Genomic DNA, 14,402 nt, shown 5'->3' on the forward strand with positions numbered 1-14,402 from the left:
TTTCTGTGTAATTTTGCAGTTAGAGATGAAAATTTCCTTACCATTTGTTCACCAAAACTTTGCTGTAGATGCTACCAGAAAGGGAGTATGTTAGGTTCATCTGGAGAATACAGAGTGACTTCCACATGGACCCTGCTTTCAAGAGTTTATTATTTGCCAACAAATTAGGAAGTCTCTTAAGTCTAGATCTTAGTTGTCTGAGTATATCATTTGAGAACCAGATTAGGTATTTTCTGTGGTCGTTTCTGTGACTCCAGAATTTCCGCATCACACACCCCCTCTGCAAAGGACAAAGTTAATGCAAAAGGTCATTGGCAAAATTATTTAATGACCTATTCACGAATGGCATTTATTATAGTGCCATTCAAATCAAGTTAAATCACCCCAAATTCTATCACTTAACAATACTGTATCATATACTTGGAAGTTACTAAGACAGCAGATCTTAAATGTTCTCATCACATACGTGGCACAAACACTAAGCAATTAGGTGTGATGGAGAGGTTAACTAAGTTTATTGTCCTAATCATCTCACCATATATACATGGCAAGACATCAGGCTGTACTTCTTAAACCCACGCAATGTGTTATGTCAGTTGCAACTCAATGAAGCTGGAAAAAAATTCTGTCCTTTAATGGATACATCTCTGCTCATTACTATCCAAAAATAGCACATAGATGTTCATCTCCATGTCTATGCTCCTGACAGGCCCGGACAGGGATGACGCCTTGTGCGCAAACCCTATCTTCCTGCTCTCCTACGTCTGACTGTCCCCACAGGTGTCCATCTCCCCTTCCTATAGGTTCAACACGTTGTCATCACTAAATCCAGTTTTTCAGGGTTCACAGCACGCCCACTGTCTTGCATTAATGATTACATTAATGATACACAATTAAGTACAATGAAACGCTTACGGAGCAAATCAAGTGTTATGGAAGCACTGAGGTGAACAGATTGATTTTGACCAGGAGGACCATGAAAGCACTAGAGAAGAGATAATATTTGAGAACAGCTGTTTCCAAGGCCAGGACCTGGTAAAGGGGTTTATGTGGAGTAATGGTGAGAAGCAGTAATCAGTGATGATTCTAAGCTTTCAAACCTGGATCAATGAAAATTTGTTAAACAAATGAACTTCTAGCTGGGGTAACTGAGTGATAGGAATGCCATTTCCAATAGAATATAAAGAGACAACTTGGTTTTAGACACTTTTTTTTTTTTAAAGATTTTGAGAGAGCACACACAAGCAGGGGGAAAGGCAGGCAGAGAGGGAGAAGCAGGCTCCCCTCAGAGCAGGGAGCCCGCTGCAGGGCTAGGTCCCAGGACCCAGATCATGATCAGAGCCAAAGGTGAGCATTCAACACACTGAGCCAACCAAATGCCTCCATTTTAGACATTTTTAAAAAAATGCATTTAAGTTTTGGATACTTTTTAAAGGTGCCTATGGACAACTGATGTAGAGATATTCACCCAGGCACTTAATTCCCTGAGGTCAGCGGAGATTATATGGGTTATTTGCAAGTACTCTACATTTTATGAGATTTGAGCATTTCAAGGGATGCGGGTCTGTCACCCTTTGTCTCCTTGACAGAACCAAGCACATCACCAAGTACACAGTGGGCATCCACTATATTTGAGTCGAGTAATAATGACAATAGATAACATGTTTGCCCAGTGGGCTGAGTCAGGGCAGGTTTGGGGACAGCACTGTGTTTAGACACACTTGTAACGTCAGCTTCCTGAGGTGGGTCATTTATTCCCAGCATTAAGGTGTACATGGATGAAGACGATGAACAGGCATCTGTGGAAGGTGAGTGGAATGGATAAACGGAAGAAATGTAAGAGGCCTTGCGGAGGAGCTGAAGTAGAAGGTGCAGTTTGAGGCATGACTCTCCAGGCGAAACCACGGGCTGTGAACCAGGAGTCCAGGGTCTTGCCGGGTGGTGGGGGTAGGAAAGACAGTCAGTGTGGTGGGTGGGCGTCTGCACTCTGCAGGACTCAGACAGTGCAGAGGTCTGCAGTCCAGTGTATAAAAGGCCCGAAAGTTAAAGGCACAATAGGAGTATAACTTCATGTCAGTGTCACTCTGGGAGGTGGCCAACGACGTGCCCAGGTCCTTTCCCTTGGTGCTAGGGAAGCCCCGGTCTCCACGCAGCATTTCAGGACTCGCCAGCTCTTCGGACTCCTGGCAACGGTAAGTGGCGGTTCCCTGAGCCTCATTCCTTCGCCCTACCGCCGCCTCTGGGGGCTCCTCTTCTCGGTTCTCCGCACTCTTCGGTCCTTCCCCCTCCCTTTCTCCCTGGGGAGCGAGTGGGGGGTTGCCCAGCCGGAGGCCTCCCGCTCCTCGCCGGCCTCTTCAGCGGGACCGGAGCGGCCGCCTTGAGTTCGCGGCACACCAGGACGCCGCGGAGCCGGAGCCGGAGCCGGAGCCGGAGCCGGAGCCGGAGCCGGAGCCCGAGCACTAGGCTGCAGCTTAACGGTCCCGCGGCCGCGCCCCGCCTGGCGGCGCCGCAGCTGCTACCCGCCCGCCCCCTGCGTCATGACGCCGGCGCCCAACGCGGAAGCCGCTCGCTGCGCGCCTGGTCCAGCCGCGGGCTGAGCGCGGAGCCGCGGCGGGCGCGGGATCCGGGCCGGGGCGCGAGCCGAGCGCAGCCTCCCTCCTCTGTCGGGCCGAGCGGGCAAAGCGGGCGGAGCGGGCACGGCGCGCCGGGGCCGCAACCGGGGGGATGCGGCTGCCTCCCCCGGCCGGCGTGTAGAGAGGGCGGGTCCCCGGCCTCGGGAGCGCGGCGGTGGAGGGGACGGAGGCGGCGGCCATGGCGACCCCCGGCAACCTGGGGTCTTCCGTCTTGGCGAGCAAGACCAAGACCAAGAAGAAGCACTTCGTAGCGCAGAAAGTGAAGCTCTTTCGGGCCAGCGATCCGCTGCTCAGCGTCCTGATGTGGGGGGTAAACCACTCGGTAAGGGCTCGGGCTGCGGCGCGCAGTCCCTTTCCTCCTCCTCCTCTTCCTCCTCGCTCCCCTCCTCCTTCTGCTGCAGCTGCTGCGGGGCGGGGAGCCGGAGCGGGGACCCGGCCCTCCGGCTGCTCGCTCTCCGGTGTTGTCCGCCCGCCGCGGCGCCTTGGTGCCCCCATCCCCGCGGCGCGCGCCCGCCTCTCCGGGTTCCCCGGGCGCCCCTTGAGCCCCGTTTGGACCTAGGGCCGGGTGCAGGACGAGGGGTCCCGTCTGCAGTTGAACCCTGCGGCGGGGACCAGTGTGGTCCCCCGTCCGCGCGCTCGTCCGTCTGTCGGCCGGTCCTCGCAGCCGGGCAACTGGGAAGTTTGTGTGGGGCACGGCTCCGCCTGGGCTGTCATCCCAGGCGGGGGCTGCCGGGGTCTGAGTCTTGCACATCGCTCACTTATGGCAGCGGGTGGCGGGGGCGGTCGGGTCCTCCGCTGGCTGGCAGGTGTACCTGTGCGAGGCTAGGAGCGTCTGGAGCCTCCCCGCGGGGGAAGAGGGGTGAGAATACTGGAGATCGGGAGATGTGGTCAGGGCTTTAGTGCTTCGGTCCTTTTTTTCCTTTAAAGGCGATATCATTGGGTACAAGGAATCTTTTTGGCAAAGAAAAAGCTCATGTAAATATGGCACTGGTGTTTAGCATCTTCCTCTGCTCCTCTCCCGCATCACTCTGCCGCTGTGCGGGCTGAAGAGCTGCTTGGCGGGGAGTCTTCCTCCCCACACCTCCTCCCCCACCTTGGGGAGCCAGGCCGGAGTCACCGACTGCGGAAAGGCGGCCTGGGGAATGACAGCAGGAGGGGGTCTCCGCGGGCGTGGACAGAAAGCGGTCTCGAGTTGGCCGCACCCGTTTTGGGGGTTTGTTTAAAAGTCTGGAGGAGAACGCTCGGAAAGGTTAGCTTAACACACAGCCAGAGGTGGTTGGAGACGTGCCGCTGCGGACTCTGCGGACTGCGGTTTGAGGGTCTGAAATAGCCTCCTGCTGATCTTACTTCGAGAAACTCCTGCGGTTTTAATCTCCTTAGGATCAGGAAACACGATAGGAGCTGTTGGCTGAGCCATGAAAGTTTAAATGAGCCTGTGAATTTTGACCATGACCTTACCACTGCAGTCAGTTAGCATGTGAGGAAGAGTGTAAGCTTGCTTGCTGTACTTTTGATTTCTCTGGATGTCTGTGTGCCCTTTTCAGCATAATAGAAATGACAGAAAACCATTCTCAGTTTAAGGAAGTTGTTTAAAATGGCTCAAAAGCATCATATTTGTATTTTCCTTTCTCAGGCTGAGCTGGGGAAAAGGTGAACTAGCATATCAGGATTGATTGTGCTTGCATGAAATGATTGTGTTTAAGAGAGTTGTTTAAGAACATGAGTTGTGTTAAAGAAAATGAATGCCTAATCCACTGACGTTCTTTTTAACTTCCTGATAACTTCTTTAGCAATTAGGAACGCGAGCTTTTACAAGCGCCTATGTTAATGCCCCTAAACTCTCCGAAGTTTCATTGTAGTAAGTGAAATGGAATTTTCCCTTAATAATGACTCTACAATTTAGAGTTATGTCTAATTCTATTACGCTTTTAAAATTATGTATGTTAGTTGCTGTTTCAAAAATATTAATATTGTTCTATATTTATTGGTGCTTTTATATCCTTGAGAGTTCTGGTGTTTTGGTCAGGTGAGTTTGTGTGTGAGGGTTTAATGTAGTAAAGCATTAGTGCCAACAATATGCTGCGGAAAAAGAGCGTGCTTTCTGGGGATTAGTCTGAATTCCAGTTTACTTTACAAAATCTTGTAATTGTGCATATTTTCTTTTAACCACTTATGCTGTACCTTATGTTTATGAATTGCTACATTTGTTTTAGAATTTCTTGCTAATTGGAATTTTCAAAACTACTTATGGCTTATAAATATAATGTAGGTTTGTAGATGGTATCTTTTATGTTATTTTCTTTTGCTTTCAAGAAAAGTTAGCAATTCTCAGTATAGTCATCCCAAGGAGTCAAGTTTCCTTAGTATGTAATGTAACCAACCATGTTATTCTTCGAACAAAGATGTAGTAGGCAAATAGTACCAGTCACTGTGCAAAAGATGACTAAAACTGCCCATATTTTCATCCAAATATCTTTATTTTGAGGGCTTCACTGACATAAGAATGTTCTGTTTCACAGCATTCTTTTTCAAAATGTCTGTTTTCTTTATTTCTGGAAAAAAAGTGTATATAACTATGAAATCTAAACACCAAGATGCCATGTATTTCTGGTGGATTTCATTTTAGGTAACAAAGTCTAATACTAGATAAACATTTTTATATGAACTTGACCAAATATGACCAAAGTCAACAGTATAATATGAGAATAAACCACGTCAGCATTATTAAGAAGGAGCAAGCTTACTGTTGTGTATGTTAGGGACATTTGAGAAAGCTTAGCAGAGAAGGAGCAGATCATTTAAATCAGGCTTTCTCCTGCGTTTTTAATGTGACCACAATTAATGGGAAAAGACTTCTCATGAATATAGCAATTTCATGCTTTTATAATTCATTTGAATTTGTCTTACATCCGTAAGTACAGCAACAACTGTACATTTGTAGCACTAAAGGAAAACTTCATATATATTTATCATGGAGGCATCTTATATGGGGATTGGGAACCTACATACTCTGGTAAAATGCTCAATGTACATGTGTTCTAATTTTTTCTCTAATTCTGCTGACCTTGGGCATGATAACTAACTAGTTTTTGCATTGACATTTGCATCTATGAAAGTAAGGTGATTGGTCTGGATGATTTCCAAGTATTTTTCTAACTTCGAGATTCAACCATTTTTACAGTCCACTGGGTTCATAGCATTATGTTAGGATCTGTAGACTAGCAGTAGTTAATGGTATAGAACAAAAGTGGCATTACTATTGTAACCTTGAAAATGCAGGGGCATTGAGGGAATTTTCAAGGCTGTGACTAGCGGGAAGAAATCTGTGGTGATTGTAAGAGAGGTGTGAACTAGGAGCTTGTTGGATTGATCCGAGTTGGACTGCATTGCAGTCTATGAAGTTAAAGTCTATTTGATTGAAATGTAAAAACTGGCAATTAAGGTGGAAATTTCCAAATCCATTGTGGTGGTAACTCTCAGTGACAAGAATAAGCCTGACTTTGTGTGGTGAATTTGGTATGTTACTGCTTTCTAACTTAAAGCACCCATCAGTAAATGGATCCCTGCCAATTTTTAAGTGTTTTAAGCAGGGAATATAATTGAATACATAAAGGAAAAAAGACGACTTACGCAGGCAATTTTGTCTTGTTACATTTGGAATTAAACTAAAAATGATCAGGCAGTTAGCTCTCTAAAATTATATTTTAATAGTGTGTGGAGCATGTAGCATGAGAGAAGCCAAGACTTATTTTAAAGAGATATCCTAAAAGATTTTTATGGAGAGTGAAATGTGAGCCTTTTGGAAATTAGTATTTAAAGACCTAATGAAATACCTAAAGGAATTCATCTGTATAGAAAAATATTAAAGGATATAAAACTTGTCGAAAACAAATACAGCATTTAGAAGTAGTCAGTATAAATGTTAAATTCCTTTTGTGGAAAGCTGTAGAAATGTGAATGAGCTTAGCCAAAAACTTTACTTGTTAGGAGGGTTTTGGAGGTCTGTCCTGTGCAAGGACCAATTAGTAACCAAACCTAGAGAACAGGAATAGGGTTGGGTTCAGCAGTAATTGGAACCAGGTGCTTGGGTGCTATCGGGACTTGTCTGTCCATTTTGGCTTTCTTCGTGCTCAGGGCTCACTGGTTTCCTCCACAGGGCAGGGAACTAATGGTTCCTGAATTTCACATTTTGTAATTTCTGCCCCCTCCCCCCTCCAAAAAAGGGACTTTCTGTCTCTGCTTCAGTAATAAAAATCCCATGGAGGGATTCTGACTGATCCAGCATTGCCCTGGGCTAGCAGTTTGGAAAGGTGGAAGCTGCTCTTGCCTTTTGGAACAGTTCCCTTAAGAGTGGAGGGGGCCTGGATAGGCCATGTAAGGCTGGTATCTGTCCTAGTGGTAGAGCTGGGGTGTTTGTCTTGGTGTCTGGGTGCCGTGTTTTGTGTGTTTGGGCAAATATGCAGTTTTCTGGGTAGAGCATCGTAGCTTTTGTTATATTCTCAACAAGTCCTGGGAGTTGAATTAGGTAAATACTATATTGGAGAACTAGTGACATCTTTTAGGTTTGTGGGTTTATATTTGGGCATTGAAAAAAATGAAAGAAGGAAACTAGGTTTAAAAATGAAATGAGTGACTGTGACATGTTGACTGAATGGAATATAATGAGGCGATTAAAATAGTAATTAGCTAGACATTGGATGAAACTTATTGAATGGAACCCAAATAACCATTCATTCAAGAACTAGTCTCGTACTGTTTTTGTTTCTAAGTAGGCTCCAACGCCGGACTTGAACGCACGACCCTGAGATCAAGACCTGAGCCGAAATCAAGAGTTGGCTGATTAACCAACTCTAGACACCCAGACTCCTCAGTCTCACACTATTTTTATTTCTTCCCTTTACTTTAGAGCAAAGAAGAATGCCAAGCAGGCACACAGCATTTATTACTAAGGAAACAGTTTTATGCCCCTTCACACTTAGGATTAGATCCTGAGAAAAGAATACATTTTCTTCTCCATTTCCCAAATACCTTAGGCTGGACTTGAGTGTTCAGAAGGATGCCCGTGGTGAGACAGCGATTTCTCTTTCTAAACCTGGATCCTCTGCTCCGCCTTTAGAAAGACTTTCAGCAAGAACTGTAATAAACAAAATCTACCTTAAGTTGAGTAGAAAATGCAGTCAAGCAGAGTAATTAATTCGGCCAACATACCCTTTGAAATACAGATTTTGGAATTTAAGGGAATTAGTGCAATTTGGCAAAACAGTTTGTGGTCAGACAGATTAGGTTCAAATCCTGCCTCCATCAATTATGGACTCCTTGAACAGATGATTTATCCACTTGAGCCTCAATTTACTCACTCTGAAAATAGAGACGATGATGATTCTATCACAGGATTATTCTGAGTGTTAAGTAAGATAATGTATTTAAAGTCTAGAACTGTAAATTAGCACATAATAGGGAGTTAGTAATTGATACCCCCAAATGTTCAAGTTCAGATGCAGTTAGGCTGTTAACATATTCATAAGCACCAGAGAAGTGCTTCTCAAAATTTAATGTGTGTATGAATCACTTGAGAACACTTTAAGAAATGCAGATTCTGACTTAGCAGGTCCTGGGGTATGGGGGTGGGTTCCCAAGACTGCATTTATTGTGCTCATAGGTGATGACAGTGCTGGTTCTTGGGACGCATGTTGAGTAGCAAGGCCATAGGGCTAAAAATAAAGAGAAATACCCAGGATTTGTCCCCTGACTGCATGCGATGACTCTCCTTGGGAGAATGGTGACTCCATGGTAGAGTTAGGAGAAGGAATTGTGTATCGAAAAAGGTTAAAAAATTTTTCTGGCTGGCTCAGTTGGTAGAGCATGGGACTCTTAATTTCAGGGTTGTGAGTTCAAGGCTCACATTGGGCTTGGAGGTTACTTAAATACATTAAGTGTTAATCTGCAGGAGATGGTGAATGGGTATTCTAGGGACAGTGCCCATGGGGGTGGGGAGTGTTAGAAGGTGGAATTATAGCTCAGGAGCAAGGTTAAGGCTGAGACGGAGAATGGAGACTTGTCCACGCTGGGTTGCTAAAAACGGGGGTAAAGTAGGTCTCTGAGGAAAACAACTGGCTTTGAGGGAGGGATGGAGGAAGAAGAAACAGGAAACAAGACGAAACTCTGCAGGAGGGCCAGCAGATGAATGCTTGGGAGATCATGATGTTCAGGGAGGTACTTTTCCTGACAGTGGCTGATTGGTATGTGTGCACGCACGCATGTGTGTGTGTGAGCTTAAAGAGTTAGAGAACAAATGATGGAAATAGAGGCAGCATTTCTTTTGAGAAGGTTAGAAGTAGAGGGAAGGAAGGTGGAACATGCCATTTTATTTAGGGTTACCAAGGTATTTTCCTCACCTCCATCACTTTCCATTCTCATCTCTACAGCCTAACCAGATTTGTTACCTTTCTTGAAATGTTAAAAATACCTCCTAGCTTATTTCCCTGTATCTACTTTTATCCACATTTCCCTTTTGTGCCACGTACCCCTATGGCAGTCTAGTGAAGGCTGTGGTCCCCTTCGTAGAATAATGCTTTTGAATGAATAAATGAAAATACGTAAAGCTGCATGCTACCAAGTTCATGGATCCCCTGAATTCTGTCCATGGACCACTTGGGAGGTGTGGAACCTAATTGAGAACTCTTGAAAGAATAAGGTAGGAGTGGGTATGGGGTGAGAAATGGGGGAGAGCGTACAGCAGCCGGGAAGAATAATACAGAGCAGGCATGTGCGCAGGTGAAATTAATACCTGTTGAGCACACAGTGCTAGTAGGTGGTGGGATTCAGACCTGTACCCACAACCATTGAACTTGGCTGCCTGGGCCAGCCTCAGAGTTAGTCATTTCTGTGCTTTCCTTAGTCTAGTCTTCCCCCTCTTTTCTTTAGTCTTAAAAGCTATACTTTGACAGACTGAAAGCTATTACTACGGAGTATTACCTATTAATATGTGTTTAAAACAGTTTTTCCTTTATAGGAAGAAAGTCATTGCATATATTCAAAGTATGTGGGAAGAAAATGCATATATTCTATATTATATATATTATAATATATGTATATTATAATAAATTTTGTGTATGTATATGTATACACACACAAAATTTATTAAAGAAAAATGCAGGGATTTTGAAGACAGTAACCTACCTAAAGATAAGCCTTTACATTCAAAGTAATTCTTCAAAGTTTTTCACCTGTCGGCCATGGTTAAGAGCTTGGACTTGGTGCCACACTGTTTGGTTGGCTTTGACAAAGTCATTTGGGCTCTCTCTCAGTTCCTTCTTTGTAAAAAGAGATAATAATTGTATCTAGTACAGAGATTTGCTGTATGGGTGAGATGAGTTTGTACTTGTAAGATACCTAAAGAGTTGCTGGCACATAGTAAGTTGTTAATGAATGTTAGCAGTCATTAGTACGTTTTAAAGAAATGTTTTAAATGAGAAAACGAGCAATTATTAGAGTGCATGTTAAATTAATGTTACATGAACATTGTTCATAGATACAAAGTCACTGTTGCAGTTGCATCCTTGAGCATCTTGGAGTTGCAAATTAATCCCTTTAGAATTATCTTTGTGCCCTTGCTTTAATTTCTCTATCTATTTTGTTATAATGGCCTTTCTTGTATCTTTAATGCTTCCACTATGGATCAGGTTGTTTGAGGTGTCAAAAATTTCATTCGGATTCATTAGTTGTACATTGTGTTAGCTCTTTCTTTCTTTCTTTCTTTCTTCCTTTCTTTCTTTTTTTAACTTCCTTCCTTGCTTCCTTCCTTCCTTCTGCGTCACTGTGCGAGACTCTTGGGATGCGAAATGAATATATTGTGGACCCTGCCCTCCAACTGATCATAACTACAGGGGAGAGAGACATAGACGCAGACCTATGTATAAATAATAGAGTGTCTAGGAATGCTGGGGTTCAGGGTGTTACAGAAGGTGGTCAGACTATAAACAGGGAGGATGAAGGAGATGAAGGGGTTGGGATATCTGGGGGAAGGGCATTTTAGGTAGGAGGAATAGCTTGTGCAAAGGCCCAGAGCTAGTGATGGCTCTTAGAAACTGCAAGGAAGCCTGTGTGGCTGGAGCAGTGTGAGAAAGGGGGAAAGTGTTAGGAGATGGAGGCAGGGACTGGATCACGACTACTTGTGCCCAGGACTCTTGGAAGAAGAGTTCAAGAGGAGCTGACATTGAGAGGGCCTTGAAGATAGGGTAGAATCTCCCTTCTAGAGATGGCAGTGAAAGGTATGTATGGCCAAAGGAACAAATTGCTAAAAGTACATAGTATGTGGTCTGGTATGACTATGGCCTAGGGCCTTGCACTCATCAAGAGTGTAATCTACAGAATGGTGGCCTCAGCCATCACCCAGGTGCCTGTGAGAAATGCAGAATCGTGGGCCTCTCTCTGCAGACCTTCCGGGATGGAATGTGCACTGTAATAAGAAAGGTGGTTTGTGAGCTCATGCCAGCTTGAGAAGCATGGCTAGGGCAAATACTTGGTTTCAAACCCTGAGCTTCCTTGGAGGTGCCTCAGAGGGTGGTGGGAGGGGGCTGAGCTGGTGGGAGGGGGCTGAGCTTATGGGAGGGGGATGAGCTGGTGGGGGGAATTGAGCCCCGACCTCACTTCCATCCAGAACAACTTGTTTTTGTTCTCCTCATCATCTTTTAAAAAATTTTTGATTGAGGGCACCCGGTACATACTGTGTAAATACAAGGGCAAATATGGACGGGGCAAAGTTTCTGCAACCACCAAGATTGAAAACCATAGAGGTAGATGATGGGAAATGTTTAGGAGATGGTAGAAGAGGTGGTTGGAGGTCAGATTTTAAAGGGCCAGTAGCCAGTGTTTGCCACTGAAAAACCTAACAACAGTTTCGGTGAGAGCCTCTTTAAAATTTACCATAAATCATAACATATGCTCTTTTTTTTTTTTAAAGATTTTATTTATTTATTTGACAGACAGAAATCACAAGTAGGCAGAGAGGCAGGCATAGAGAGAGAAGGAAGCAGGCTTCCTGCGGAGCAGAGAGCCTGATGTGGGGCTCGATCCCAGAACCCTGAGATCATGACCTGAGCCAAAGGCAGAGGCTTTAAACCACTGAGCCACCCAGGCGCCCCAACATATGCTCTTTGAAACCATTTCTTACCCTTTTCTTTCTCCTTAAACCTTCCTCTAGTGTTTTGCCCCTTTGCCCTCTTCCAGCTGGTAACCTTTCGTGCTTTAGAAAACACTGGACCAACAGAAGCCACTTCTCACCACGCATGCTGCTAACTTATGGACAGCTGAATCCATGAACCCACAGACGTGCTGGAGGGCCGCACGGTCCAGTTTGGAAGCCATAGTCACACATAGCTATTGACATTTTACTGAATTGAAACTGAATCATGAGGTTCAGTCTCATGTCGAGTGCCCAACAGCCACACACACGGGTAGTAGCTCCGGAGCTGCACAGCGAGGGTGTAGACCGTTGCCGTCCCTGCAGCACTGTCTAGTGGACAGCGCTCCCTGCGCTGGGGCCTCGCCTCTTAAAAACAAAATAAACAGCCAGAGTCACCAAAGTCTCCTTTGGTATTACACCCTCACTTTAGTGTCCACTCTGCTTCTCCGTTCCTTTTTCTAGCAGAAGTTGAAAAGCCTTTCCTACTGCACCTGCCTCCTGTTGTCCGTCGGCAGCTGCCGGCCCCTCCCTGCCTCTCTCCTCCAACCAGCCGTAGCCTCGCTTTAATCCTGCCTGCTCCGAGCACACAGCGCGAGCGACACTCACGTTTTCAGATCCAGGGGTCCCCTTTTCATGTCTTCCCTTGTTTTCCTCCTGCCTTACCCTCTACTCCTTCCTAGAGACCTTCCTTACGAGGTTCCTCTTCCTTTATCCAGTCTCTAAAAGTGGGAGTGCCCAGAACTCTTTCCGGGGTCGTGTTCTGTAACTAGGCATATTTTATCCACACCATCTTAGTTAGTCTCTTGGCATTTCATGCTGATGACTGAGAAGTTTTTACCTTCAGCTCTGAGTTCCCTGCTGGGCTTCTATTCAATTTCCTATCAGATCTCTTCCCTCAAAACCGAATAGACATCTCAGATGTGACCCAAACAGGGCTCTCCATCTCCTCCTGCCCCTCTACCCCACCTGCTGTCACACCCTTCGCCAGTTTCTTCCCCTGTCCGTAAATGGACTACCATCTCCCCAGCTGCTCAAGCCAAAAACCGTGGCGCCAGCCTTGATTCCTCTCTCATTATCACCACTACCATTTCTGAGTCCTGCACGTTTCTGCCTATTTCTCTCTTTCCCATACAGATTCCATTTCTCCAGAGCACTGTCATGGTCTGCAGGTCTGCCTGTAGTCACCCCTCATGCTGGTTCCATCCAAATTCTCTACCGTGGTAGCAGAGTGATCTTCCTGTCATTTCACGTCTTCGGTGAAAACTTTCCAGAGGCTTCCTGTTGCATTGTGCACAAACCCCAGGCTCCTCTTCTCTGTGGCTTGCAAGGTCTTGCTGGCCTGGTCTCTGCTTCCTTCTTTGCCCTCATTGTTTCTCACTGTCTTCATGACTTCTTCATTCCAGCCACACTGGGCTTTCTCTGTTCCTTAAACAAGCTGACCTCAGGGCAGACACACAGAGCTTTTGCACTTACTTTCCTCTTTGGAATGGTCTTCCTTCAGGTCTTTGCGTGGCTGTCATTTGAGTCTCTCAGCTAAAGGGTTGTCTTCTCAGACGGCCTCTCCGACTGCCTGTAAAGTAACCCTCCACTCGTGTTTCTGCTGTTTCCTCTGTGACACTTCACACCATCAGAAACTGAGTTGTCTCCATGTTTATGGTTTATTTCCCCCAACTGGGATGTTAAATTCCTCAGCAGCCGTGGCTGTCTCAGTTACAGCTGCGTCCCCGCACCTAGAGCAGTGCTGGAATGTAGTAGGTGCCCGATAAACACTATCAAAGGACTGGACAAAGCTGGTGTCCGTAGACCGTAGGCCGTTCGTGCTCAGCTGGTGTACTGTGAGCCTTTCCACAGGGAATTTTCACCCGCGTGTAAAATTCATTTCTGCTATGATCGAGCGCGGTATTTAGAGCATCTGGCTGGCGGGTTGGGCAGTGCAGTGGGGAGCGGGGAACTTGCTGCACAGCGGTGATAAGAGGTGTGGGGTAACCGTGAGCCGATGCCAGAGAAAGGGCTTTGTCCGCAGTGGCATGCAAGAACTTGGCCTCATGCACAGCGCAGAGGAGGCTGAGTGAGGAAACCCCTTTTCTCGCAGGCTGTCACGGTGCTGCACAGCCACCGAGGGAACGCGTGAAGACAGTGAATGCGTTTCTGAACGTCTGAGACATTATTGAAGAAAAGGGCACTGCGGTGTTATTTCTGGTCAGAAGTTTGGCGTACGTTAAGTTTAAGATTCTGTGACTGATGTAAAAATGGTGCTAATCCCAACATCCTGAATCTCTGTGGGGTCTGTTCCGCTGTGTTACATTTCTGCTGGTTCGTGGTCCCGGCGCCTCCTTCCCATATTTGCCTGGTTATGTTGGCCACGAGCCGCTGCTTCCCCTTGGACGTTACTTGGGGAAGGATTCTCTGAATCTTAGGGCACAAGTGTGTCCCTCGTGCCCTCTTGTCCTGAGTGTTTGTCCTTGCCCTCTGGCGGAGGGGAGGCTAGGGGTGCTACAGACCAAGGCCATTTCAAACTAAACTCATAGCTTGGGATTTTTTGAGTCTCACGGTGATATAAATTTGGACTGCAGGCCCCTGGGGAG

General features: G+C 46.0%; 1 protein-coding gene across 3 annotated transcripts in view; it reads left to right on the top strand.

Moving 5' to 3' along the window:
• Nucleotides 1-2,603: 2,603 nt before the first annotated feature.
• Nucleotides 2,604-14,402, top strand: part of LOC111155527 (phosphatidylinositol-5-phosphate 4-kinase type 2 alpha) — a 172,566-nt gene continuing 160,767 nt past the window's right edge. For 2 of the 3 annotated variants that reach the window (XM_022515697.1, XM_022515696.1), the window contains exon 1: nt 2,604-2,955. In XM_022515697.1, the coding sequence (XP_022371405.1) occupies nt 2,812-2,955 (144 nt within the window). In that variant the 5' untranslated portion in view covers nt 2,604-2,811. The remainder of the gene's footprint in view (nt 2,956-14,402) is intronic. The other variant, XM_022515695.1, reaches the window with a different exon arrangement.

The sequence above is a fragment of the Enhydra lutris genome, unplaced genomic scaffold (assembly GCF_002288905.1).
Source record: "Enhydra lutris kenyoni isolate GAN:26980312 unplaced genomic scaffold, ASM228890v2 scaffoldscaffold42, whole genome shotgun sequence".
In the NCBI taxonomy this organism is placed as follows: domain Eukaryota; kingdom Metazoa; phylum Chordata; class Mammalia; order Carnivora; family Mustelidae; genus Enhydra; species Enhydra lutris.